Consider the following 12,308-nt stretch of genomic DNA (forward strand, 5'->3'; position numbering starts at 1 on the left):
TTAAAGCAAACAATGGAGATGGCACTCGGGTGCCCATGGTCTTGCATGCTAATAGGGCTCGAGACAGTTTTCCGTAGTTTACCTGCACAGAGAATTCATGGCCAGGAGACCTTTCCTTCCCAGACTTCCCAGTGCTGTGTCTGACCACCCACATGCAGTTTCCACCCCATTTTCTCTCCTGAAATCTACAATGACACTCAAATTATTCTCAACAGTTGGTCACATCATCTACCAACCTTCAACCTGCAGAAAAATCGGTACAAATTTGTTACTTTGAAATCACTGGACAGTGAAAATGCTAGTGATTAGCACACAAATGGTTCACGTGACTTATGTCTTTATTGGATACAATTTACAGATCTACTTTAAAAGGCCTCCGGCAATCGAGTGTCGCCTCAGTGAGGATGGAAAGATGGAAAACCCAGAGCAGCCTGCGGGTTGTCATCTGAAAGCAGCGAATGTGAGGGATCTCTGCGGAGATGGTCTGTCAAGGGCAATGTTAAGTCATATGATGGGCAAGCACGCTCGTGTACCACGTGCATGGTTCTCCCGCAATCTAAGCAGCACATTTCAGCCCCAAGAAATGGTTCCTATGATGCGATTGAACCGCTTCAGATTTACGGCAGTTCTTCAAAGGAAACTGAAGCACTTGAAAGACATAAACACTTCCCATTGAAACAGGAAGTTAGGAAAAGTCTAGAGTACTGAAGGACAGAAACATTTTAGACCTGGGTTTCTGAAATGACAAGAGAAGAGAGGGCTTGAGAGAAACAGTATCCACGCAATGACTAACCTCGGGTCCTTATGAAGTGGAAGGCCCTTTTCCTGGCAGGCACCTTCCCTCCCAGCTGTGAGGAACACAGGTGCCGTCTGTGACACGCGCAGGCCCACCTGCCACAAGCAGCCTGTGAGGTCGCATGTGCCAGGTGGGGGTGGGGTGGGGATTCACTGGGAACCCTTCCTCAGTTTGGTGTGTGAGCCAGTGGTTCATAATCATCATCTACAGATATGTTTGTGGGCTGTCAAAAGATCACGTGGAACGGGCAGATCTCAAAATGTAGTTCTTATATTTATAATAAACAAAAGCAACGATCATGGAATTACAGGGTCACATTTTAATTCCTGAATTTTACAGTTCAGCATTAATATCACCACATGTATACAAATGGTGTAAAACAAGTACAGTGGTATTTTTAATACAAAATAAACATCTGTTTTATGGAAAAACTATACTTCATATCTACACAGACAGCCCATCTTTTCCAAACAATAGCAACGTTACAATTAACTACAGAGTCTCCAGAAGAGAGGACGCTGCTTTAGGTCCAGCTCGTCCAGGAACAATGGAACCCTAACACATCACGAGGGTGAGCTAACGACTGGCTGGACTCGCTATTGGTAGCTCCTTTTTTTCTCTTCCCAATGCATTAAATTGTAGTTCGGGGACATTTTTCTCTCTCACTTCAGCATGATCTCAGATCATAGGTGAGCAAACTAACATTTAAAATATTTACAGTTAACTTGCTGTTCTAAAAATAAAACCTCTTAACTGTTTGCCTCCGTTTTAGCATTTGAAATTCACTTACGTATGGAATGTGCTTTCCCGCATTATAAACGCAGCTTTCCCATCACACCTGCTTGTGTTTATGGCAAACTCCACGCGACACATGCCGACTTGAGACTTCAGCAACTTCTTGGTCCAAAATGGCTTCTAGATCTTTAATGCCACTTTACCCAGTACTAATCTTTGCATGTTAGTCTTGATAAATTACACTTGAAAATTTGCCCGGCAGCTCAAGAGAGAGCTTTACTCACAAAGCAGAAGATGGCTTCAAGGTCTCCCAGAGTCCGGTACTGGTAGTCACAGTCAGAAACATACTGCCTGACCCACTACCTGGGATTCTAGGGGAATTCCTTTCGGAACACTACGGTTTCTTGGCATCTGTTCTCTCTGACAGTGCGGATTTGAAGCTTACAGAACAGAACACAGTCTGTTTTGAATCCAGCTTGCTTGTTTTCACCAAAAAGCACACTGAGCCTTTGTGGTGCACAAAACAACATGCACTGTCATCGAGCGTGGGCTTCTCTCCGAATACCTCTACGGTTGAAATTCGGTCAAATCTGTGACGTAATGGTCCCAATCGCTTCATGTCATTTTTTGATGATCGTTGAACTTGTTTTCCATAAATATTTCTTTTAAAAAGAGGAAACTGACTTGAAAGAACATGGCCAGCACCATTATACAAGTAATGTTATTGGGTTTGCAACTGAAGTTTTACAATGGTTTCTGGGTTGGATGCCCCTAGAGCAACCCCGCAGTAATAATGCTCTATCAACCTGTCCCCTCCCCCAAACCCGGGACATTCCTGCTTAGAAGCTCTCTCAGGTTCTGGTTACTACCTTTCCCCCCGTCTTCTGGTAGCCTGAAAGGCAAACCCCTCTTAATTACTAGCAAGCAATCAAGTTCCTGGAAAGCCTGGTTTGATACAGAACTAAACTCTCCTAGCTGATACAGGGAGTGTCGTTTGCTACTCCTTGTAGGTTTATAAGTTCCAGTGAGAAAGCTTTCTGATTCAGAGTCTCAGCTCAGTGAACAGCTGCAGCATTTCAGTAAGACCACATGTTGAGGGTCCCCAAGCCGAGATTTTATGAGCCAAGACGAGGTCTTTTCCTGGGAGATGTTTCTTCTTCTTCATCTTCCTCTTCATCATCTGGATAATCCACTAAGCCAACCAAACTTCCCTAATAAATAAACCAAAAGAGTTGTTAACGTATGTAACTTAAATAAGAAATAGTTAGTACCAACAGTTGCTTTAAAAGATAGTACAAATCACCCGAAATTAGAAGGTATATTTAAATTTGATAAAGGAAGCACTTAAAATTGCGAACATTTATTGAATACTAATAGTGGTACTCTTAGCTACCCTCAACTTTTCTGTTTGGCTGTTATATTTGTAATAACACCTCACAATTTGTTATCACTGGGGGAAATGACAATTACATTTCTTCAAACACTAAGACTCACAAGGAGAAAACGGCCTTGGAAATTAACAAGTTGACTTCTTTTATATAGTACAGGAGATAATAGCCAGTCAGTGGCAAAAAATTCCCTTGTTTAGCATACATATATATTTTTCATCATATGTACATTTTGCTTTTGAAAAAGAGTTTATATGCTTAAAGATAATAAACTCATCAAATGGTTTCTGAAAACGAGTACCTAAAGAACAAATTCAGGTTCATTCTTGGTCTCTTCCGAGTAATCGGAGCGCCCTGGTGGCTTAGTGGGGAAGTACTTGATTGCTCACAGGCGGGCACCTGACAGGCTGCTTCCAGGAAGCCGAGCACCTTGCAGACCCTGAGAGAGTTTTACTCTGTCTGACAGGGTCCCGGCGAGTTCACTCAATCCATGCCTATGGGTTTGGGCTTTATGAGTAAATAGAACCTTTAAAAATATCCTATTAAATGCTTTAGCACCTCTCCCCAGAAAATTATGTGTGTCCTCAAAACGTTTACAGATTTTGAACCAATTCTATAAAACCTATCCACATATCCTAGGGGGTACACTGTGAACAGTGTTCAGTAGGAACCTTTTAGACCTCGAGGGAATAAACAAGTGAAATGGAAGCAATGCATTATTTCATACCTAAGGAGCTTCTGGAAGACCAGGCATCTGGAGTGAACACTTTACTGGACTACCAATGCAACACTAAAAACAAGCAACTACAAACAGGAACCCAGAAAGCGTTCAAACTACACCGCACACACCGTGTGAAAATCTTTCTGCTCTTTTCTCAGCTTAGCACATGCATTTTATTAGGTCTAGCTGGGCATGGGTAACTTTGAAAGATTACACTGAAGTGCTTGCCTTCAAATGATAATGCCACTACAATGGAGTGGTGGTGATGTAACTTCCTGTGCCTCAGCCTGCGCGCTGTGAAATCCCAATAGGAACGGCGCCTCACTGAATGAGACTGGAGGGAATATATGCTTCACACTTGGTACAGAACTTACTAAACTAAGGTTCAAGGATTGCTGTTAGCTGCTATTGCTATCATTTTTAATGATCTGATTTATTTCTAAAGCAACTTGGAGAAACTAGATTGAAGAAAGAATTATAAAGAGGCACTAGGTTTGATGTTCACAAAGACAAGTTACACATCATACTGCATACAGATGTACACAAATGCTCAAGTAAAATGTTACCTTACTTATTTATGATGAAAAAATACACTAGCGATCTGGAAATTCCAATTACTGTATATACTCGAGTATAAGCCAGCCCGAATATCAGCTGAGGCACCTAATTTTACCATAAAAACTGCACTAAAAATGTGAAATGATGAAACACACAACCTTCCTGTAGTTCTTAAATGCCTCCTACCCACCCCACCTCCCACCTATCATGATCCCAATTCTACCTTACAAATCTGGCTAGACCAGAGCATGTACACGGGTACAGACAGGAACCGGAAACACAGGGAATCCAGGACAGATGATCCTTTCAGGACCAGTGGTGAGAGTGACGTACCGGGAGGGTGGGGGGGAGAAGGGGAACCAATTACAGGAACTACATATAACTTCCTCTCTGGGGGATGGACAACAGAAAAGTGGGTGAAGGGAGACATTGGACAGTGTAAGATATGACAAATAATAATAATTTACAAATTATGAACAAGGGTTCATGAGGGAGGGGGGAGTTGGGAGGGAGGGGAAAAATGAGGAGCTGATACTAAAGGCTCAAGTAGAAAGCAAATGTTTTGAGAATGATGATGGTAACAAATGTGCTGGACACAATAGATGTATGTATGGATTGTGATAAGAGCTGTATGAGCCCCTAATAAAATGATAAATTAAAAAAAGGGGGTGTGTGCTGACAAACTTGGCTTATATGCGGGTAGATACGGTACACAGTTTAATTTTGAACTTTATGTTATCTATCTACAACAAATGTGAGAGGGCTTCACAAAGTGTGTGCAATGGCGCTGGCACCAGAAGAACCGGGTGACACCCCACCAGCTCTGAAAGGGATAACATTAGAGAGTCGGAAAAAACAAAGCCACGAGAAAGACCCCAAAGACCGGCCAAAGAGAGAGTTGGGGCACCTCTGAGACCATGGCCCTGCAGGTCTAGAATTGAATCACTTCTATGGCTCATTTTTCAGGCAAACAACGGGCCTCAAAGGGGAATGAGAAAACCAGTGTGATATGCATTTCTTAGAATAAACAACCATTTGAGGTGAAGGGGGCAGCTTGTATCCAAGTACAAAGTCCAGAAAGGTTAGAAGTGGGAGTGGTGGTGGGAAACAGGAGGAGATGGGAGATGAGTGGTGTTACATTTATGCCACTGCAATGAATGAGATGGACCACAGTGTGTGTGAATCGCTGAATGTACTGATGGCTTGCTCTCCAAACCTTTACCAAATTCACAGCAAAATTATTTATTTTGTGGAAAAAATGGAATTAAAAGATAACGGAATTTCCCCACAACTTTAGGAAACCCTTTTGTACATACACCTATAAGCAAATTCACACACATTTAAGAAAGCATGCTAACTACAGAGACGATGCTCCCTGTCATTTTGATAAATTTTAGGGTAAATAGAAAAGTATTGCTACAAAATTATAGAAATCTTTATTATCAAAATGTGTACTATTGTTTCTCCACACAGCCTGGAGGCAGTATTTCTATGTCTCTACCCCTTCCGTGAAGAATGCTTTTGATTGACACCACGTGAAAACGATACCCTTTAAAAATTCTGAGATTGGGAACAAAAAGAAGTCTGGAGGGTGAAGAGCTGGGCTGGAGGTAGACGGGCGGGTTAGCACATATTTAAACCTCCAATTACGGATCCCCTGGCAGCCCTTGCGACTCTCGGACAAGGAGTGCACAGGTGTGTCATCAGATGGAAGAAAAGGCCGTGGTGAAGTTTTCAATTTTCTTAAAATTTCTTCATAGTAAGTCCCATGGTCACCCTGTGTCCTTCAAGGAAATGCAGCAAAATGACCCCTGTGGAGTCCCAGCCAGTTGCCACAGCTTCGGGAGCTGACTGCTCTGCCCTGCACAGAACTAGCCAGGTCCATCACCTGGGACAGCACAGTTCTCATCGGAGATTTGTCTTGAAGGCATCATGAAGAAACTATGACAAGAGTCTTACTGAGAGGACTTTACAGTCGCCCACTGATCACCAACACGATCAATCACTTTGTTTGGATAAACCTGTGCCATGTGTGAAGTCCCAGTAACAAGACTTTTTTTACTTACTCAGGTACATATGTAAATGTATTACTTTTTAATTGCAATTATAACCACCTTTGCACAACTATAGTCACTTAAAAATACATCAGAGAAAGCTTTCCATAAAAAGTACAAATTGGGAAGAGAGAGTGGAGCACAGCCTGGGCTCACCAGGCCATGAGGATGATGTTCCTGATTAGAGCAGCCAGTCCACAGAGAGGACAACATGGCTGGGCCCACTATGAGACATGATGCCCCTCAGTGACCAAGAGCGCTACAGGGGACAGCACTGGAGACATAGTGTGCGAATTGCACCTGACCTGATCCCACCACACCGAGGCAAAGCACTGAGGTAGTGCAGCAGAACAGCAAGGGAATGGAGTGGAAAGGTCCCCAGGGAATGCTGAAAGTGGACTTTGGTGCCAGGGCGTGGTGCCCCAACAGACTGGACTGGAAAACGCTCCTAAGGGTGAGCAAACGATCCTTGAATTAACTACAAGCTTTTCTTTTGTGAAGTGTTTTGTTTTGTTCTTTGTCAGTGGTTTGTTGTTGTTTTGTTGTGTGGTTGTATACTGTTGCTTTGTTTTCCTCTGTCTTGTTTTCATGCAATGTTATTGTCTCCACAGGTCTGTCTAAATAAGACAGGCTGGATGAACTATCTGGAGGAAACACAACGGGAACGACAGTTCCGGGGGGTCTTGGGATAGGGGGGAGGTAGGGGGGGTAAGGAAGTGGTGTTAACAAACACAGGGACAAGGGAACAACATGGGACCCAAATGGTAGTGAGGGGGGGGGAGTGGCAGGCCTGGTAGGGAATGATCAAGGGTAAGGTTACATAAAGAAGAGGTATAGCTGTAACCCAGGTGGGGACGGAGCATGGTAGTAGGGCAGGAGGAAAGTCAAGGGAGATGGAAGAAAGAGCTAGGAGTCAAAGGGCATTTATAGAGGTCTAGACAAAGACATGTACATGCAAATATATATATGAGGATGGGGAAATAGATCTATGTGTCTATATTTATAGGTTTAGTATTAAGGTGGCAGAAGAACCTTGGGCCTCTCTCTACTCAAGCACTCCCTCAATGCATGAATACTTTCTTTTATTAAATTGGCACTCTACGATGCTCACCCTCCCGACACAACTGCTGAAGCCAAAGTGGGTGAACAAGTAAATGTGGTGAAGAAAGCTGATGGTGCCTGGCTGTCAAAAGAGATAGTGACTGGGTCTTAAAGGCTTGAAGATAAACAAGCTGCCATCTATCTCAGAAGCAACAAAGCCCACATGGAAGAACACACCAGCCTGTGTAATCAAGTGGTCCCGAAGGGATCAGTTATCAGGCATCAAAGAACAAAAAATCATATCATTGGCTGCACACCTCCATGAAACGATCACCGAAGACAAACGGGTGCATAAGCAAATGTGGCGAAGAAAGCTGATGGTGCCTGGCTATCGAAAGAGATAGTGTCTGGGGTCTTAAAGGCTTGAAGGTGAACAAGCGGCCATCTAGCTCAGAAGCAGTAAAATCCACATGGAAGAAGCACACCAGCCTGTGCGATCCCGAGGTGCCAAAGGGACCAGGTGTAAGGCATCATGCAACACACACACACACACACACACACACACACACACACACACACTCACACACCCCATAGTGAATGAAGGGGGAAGTGCAGAGTGGAGACCCAAAGCCCATTTGTCGGCCACTGGAGATCCCCTCACAGAGGGGTTTAGGAGAGGAGATGGGTCAGTTAGGGTGCGAGGTAGTACTGATGAAGAACACAGCTTTCCCCCAGATCCTGGATGCTTCCTTCCCCCAACTACCATGATCCGAATTCTACCTTGTAGGACTGGATAAGGCAGAGGTTGTACACTGGTACATATGGGAGCTGGAGGCACAGGGAACCCAGGGTGGATGATACATTCAGGACCAGGGGTGTGAGGGGCGATACTGGGAGAGTAGAGGATGAGTGGGTTGGAAATGGGGAACCGATTACAAGGATCTCCATGTGACCTCCTCCCTGGGAGGCAGAGAAGGGGGGGAAGGGAGACTCCGGATAGGGCAAGATATGAAAAGTAACAATCTATAAATTATCAAGGGCTCATGAGGGAGGGGGCAGCGGGGAGGGAGAGGAAAAAAAAAAGAGGACCTGATGCAAAGGGCTTAAGTGGAGAGCAAATGCTTTGAAAATGATTAGGGCAAAGAATGTACGGATGTGCTTTATACAATTGATGTATGTATATGTATGGAGTGTGATAAGAGTTGTATGAGCCCCTAATAAAATGTAAAAAAAAAACACACACATTGATATATTTCAATGTTTTAAACTGTGGTATTGTATTCCATGGTATGACTATACTATCATCTACATAAAGAATTCTGTCTGTGCTGTTTCTTCCAGGTTTCATATATTGTCCTTTTATTTAAAATTATTTTTTTAAATTAATCATTGTATTGGCGGGCTCTTACAAATCTTATGAACAATCCATCATTCACTTTTATTAAGCACACTTATATATATATATGTTGCCATCAACTTTTAAAATTAATAAATCATTTTATTGGGGGCTCTTACAGCTCTTATAACAATTAATACATTAATTGAATCAAACAGATTTGTGCATGTTGCCATCATCATTTTGAAAACATTTTCTTTCTGCTTGAGCCCTTGGTATAAGCAATTTTTCCCCTTCCCTCCTAAACCCTTGATAATTAACACATTAATTTTATTTTTTTTTATCTTACACTGTCTCGCTTTACCCAAGTTTCTATTGTTCATTCCCCTGGAGGGTGGGGGGATGGTTATAGTTAATCACTGTGATCCATTCCCCCTTTCTTCCCGTACCTTCTCCCCTACCCTCATGGTATCACTACTCCCTTTACTGTTGCCGAGGGGTGTATCTGTCCTGGATTCCATGTGTGGAGAGCTCTTCTCTGTACCAGTGTACATGCTCTGGTCTAGCCTTATTTGTAAGGCAGAACCGGGGTCACGATAGTGAAGGGGAGGAAGCAGTACAGAACTAGAGGAATGGTGTGTATTTTGTCGGTGTTATATCGTACCCTGGCTGGTTTATCCCTTCCTTGTGATCCTTCTGTGAGGAGATGTCCAACTGGTTACAGATGGGCTTTGGGTCTCCACTCCCCATCAGCGTCCACATCAACATGGTTGTTTGTTTTGAGTCTTCTGATGCCTGATCACACTGGTTGGCGCGCTTCTTCCCTGTGGGCTTTGTTGCTTCCCTGCTAGATAGCCGCTAGTCTAACTTCAATTCTTTAAGACCTAAGACGCTTTATCTTTTATTCTTTCTACACCACATTGGCTTATGCACCCATCTTGTCTTCAGCAATTGCGTCAGGAAGGTGAGCATCACAGAATGCCAGTTTATTAAAACAAAGTGATCTTGCATCGAGGGAGGACTTGAGTAGAAGGCTCAGTGTCCGTCGGCTACCTTAATACAACATATAAATATGTGTGCTTAGATCTTTATTTCTATTGTTATATATTAATATATTTACATATGTACATGCCTATGTTTATACCTCTATAAATGTCCTTTGCCTCCTAGTTCTTAGCTCTATTTCCTTTTATTTTCTTCCTGTCCCACTATCGTATTTGACCTTCATTCTGTTTTCGGTCAATTCCTCTCTGCTACATTGTACATAATCAAAGCAGGCATTCTATGCCCTCCTTGCCAGTGAGTTGTCATCCCCCGTCCCTGGTTGAGAACTACTGCCAACCGCTCATGACCCTCATGACACCCCCTCACAGAAGGGCTGCAAGGAGAGGATGAGTCAAGCAGGGGAAGTTGAGGCTTCCTCATTCTCCACTCTCATGACCCCCGATCCTGCCTTTCACTGAGTAGCGATACCAGGAGGGGGAGAGGAAGAAACCCCAGAGGAAGGGAGACCGTGGTTGGTGTAAGACAGGAAATTGATAATAATTTATAATTTATCAAGGGGTTACATGGGTGGGATGGGAGAGGGTAAAAAGAGGAGCTGGCACTAAGGGTCCAGATAGAATGTCAACGGCTAGAAAATGATGATGGCACAGGATGTACAAGTGTGCTCGATACAATTGATGTGTGGATTGTTGTAAGAGCTCTAAGAGCCCCCAATGAAATGATCTTAAAAAAACATCCTCAAAGCAAAGAGAATACCCAAAGCATATCATCACAAAATTTCAAAACAGAGGAAAAAGAACCCCAAGAAATGTCAGGAAAAACTACTGCTACTTCTTAACAGTAATGATTTCAAATTTTTGAGATTTCCAATCTGATTGTACATTCAGTTCAACTGTCAATCGAGCCTGAGGATAAAATTAAATAGTCGTACAAGCAAGGTTTCAAATCTGACCTCTTCACCAGAAGATAATCTCAGCAGATATGTTTAATCTCAGCAGATATGTTCCACCAAAAGGTGAGCAAACATAAAGAAGGAGACAGAAGCATGGGACCCTAACACAGCACAACCTAAGGCAGTGGTTCTCAACCTGTGGGTCTCTACCCCTTTGGAGGTCTAAGGACCCTTCACAGGGGTCGCCTATGCCCATTGGAAAACACCTCTTTCTGATGGTCTTTGGAGACACCGCTCCTCTATCTGTCTCCAGGCAGGTCCACCCACATGCAGCTAAGCCACCTACGAGTACCTGGTGTGAAGACTGTTACCCATGCTCCAAGACAAAATTTCACTGATTTGTCATTAGAAATAACTATTTCACAATGTACAATTACATAGTGTTTTGTGATTAATCACTATGCTCAATTTTGAAACAATGAAAATACATCCTACATATCAGATATTTACATGATGATTGATAACAGTAGCAAAATTACAATTATGAAGTTGCAACGAAAATAACTTTATGGTTGGGGGGGGGTGTCAATACACATGGGGAAGTGTATTAAAGGGTCACGGCATTAGGAAGGTTGAGAACCACCGACCTAAGACAAGGAGAGAGATGAGTCAAGTCTGAGCACCCAGGCGAGGAGGCTGCTAGGGAAGAGCCGGGCAGGTCTAGAGCACAGCAGCCTAGGCCGAAGGTAGGTGGCAGACTGCTCCGAGATCAGAGGAAGAGTGCTCCAAAGGGAGACTGCAGAACTCACTGAAGAGGTTCTGCGAGAGGTTGCAGGAAGTACTTAACTATTGCAGTAAATGAGAAAACACAGGTATTTATCTTACAAAAAGCACAAAGGTATGGTGAGGAGAGCCTAGCTATAAAACGATAAACTAGTAACCAGAAAGCGTGCTGTGGGAAAGGCGAGGTGAAGGTGAGGATGTGCTATGCGCACACTGGGTGAAGCAGTGTCCGCAGGCGGCTAACCAAGAGGAACAGCTGCTTAAAGAGTTCGAAGCAGGCTCAGTGAAAAGCAGAGGACGACCTACCTACCGGTAACTATTTCCCTTCAATGTAGACTTCCAATACGATTTGATTTTGAAAGGGAAAATACTGTTCTTTAACATTTTAAAGAGGTGCTAAGCCGTTTTCTAAACTTCTTATATTTATTAAGCAATTTAATCTTCACAAGTCTAAAAATAAGTGTTATTTCATGCTCATTTAAAATGAGAAAACTAAGGCCCCGATAGATTCAATAACTTACTCAAGGTCAAACAGCTGGAAAGAGGCAGAGCCAAGATTTGACCCCAAACAATATAACTCCACAGCACACATTCGTAATACAGTGTCACGAATTACACTACATTGCCCTATCAAAAAATGAAAATTAATTTTAAAATTTGCTAGTTAAAAACATGTGTCAAACAACTGTACAGAAAATCCCCCTTAAAAATACTGTTTGTGATTTTTATTCAAGAGCCTTCCTAACTACATTATTGAATAAAGCTTTTACAGTCTGTGGAATACCAAGAGCAGACGGGTGTTTTGTGTTTACCACAAGCAGCTCTTCTGTGACTCAGCTTCCCACTACTACGGCATCTCCATACTCTTGCTCTTCTGCCCTGATTCTAAGAGTTGTTTTAGGTTTGGATCTTTTTATTTTTATTTCCCTCTTTTTGGGGGCAAAGGATGATTATATATAACCACAAAAAAAAAACAAAAACAACTGGAAACGAACAAGC

The 12,308-nt window shown here is 42.9% G+C and overlaps 1 protein-coding gene across 6 annotated transcripts in view; it reads right to left on the bottom strand.

Moving 5' to 3' along the window:
• Window positions 1-320: 320 nt before the first annotated feature.
• Window positions 321-12,308, bottom strand: part of PPP4R3B (protein phosphatase 4 regulatory subunit 3B) — a 70,558-nt gene continuing 58,570 nt past the window's right edge. For all 6 annotated transcript variants that reach the window (XM_075536100.1, XM_075536099.1, XM_075536101.1 and 3 more), the window contains one exon: window positions 321-2,742. In XM_075536100.1, the coding sequence (XP_075392215.1) occupies window positions 2,647-2,742 (96 nt within the window). In that variant the 3' untranslated portion in view covers window positions 321-2,646. The remainder of the gene's footprint in view (window positions 2,743-12,308) is intronic.

The sequence above is a fragment of the Tenrec ecaudatus genome, chromosome 17 (genome assembly GCF_050624435.1).
Source record: "Tenrec ecaudatus isolate mTenEca1 chromosome 17, mTenEca1.hap1, whole genome shotgun sequence".
NCBI lineage: Eukaryota > Metazoa > Chordata > Mammalia > Afrosoricida > Tenrecidae > Tenrec > Tenrec ecaudatus.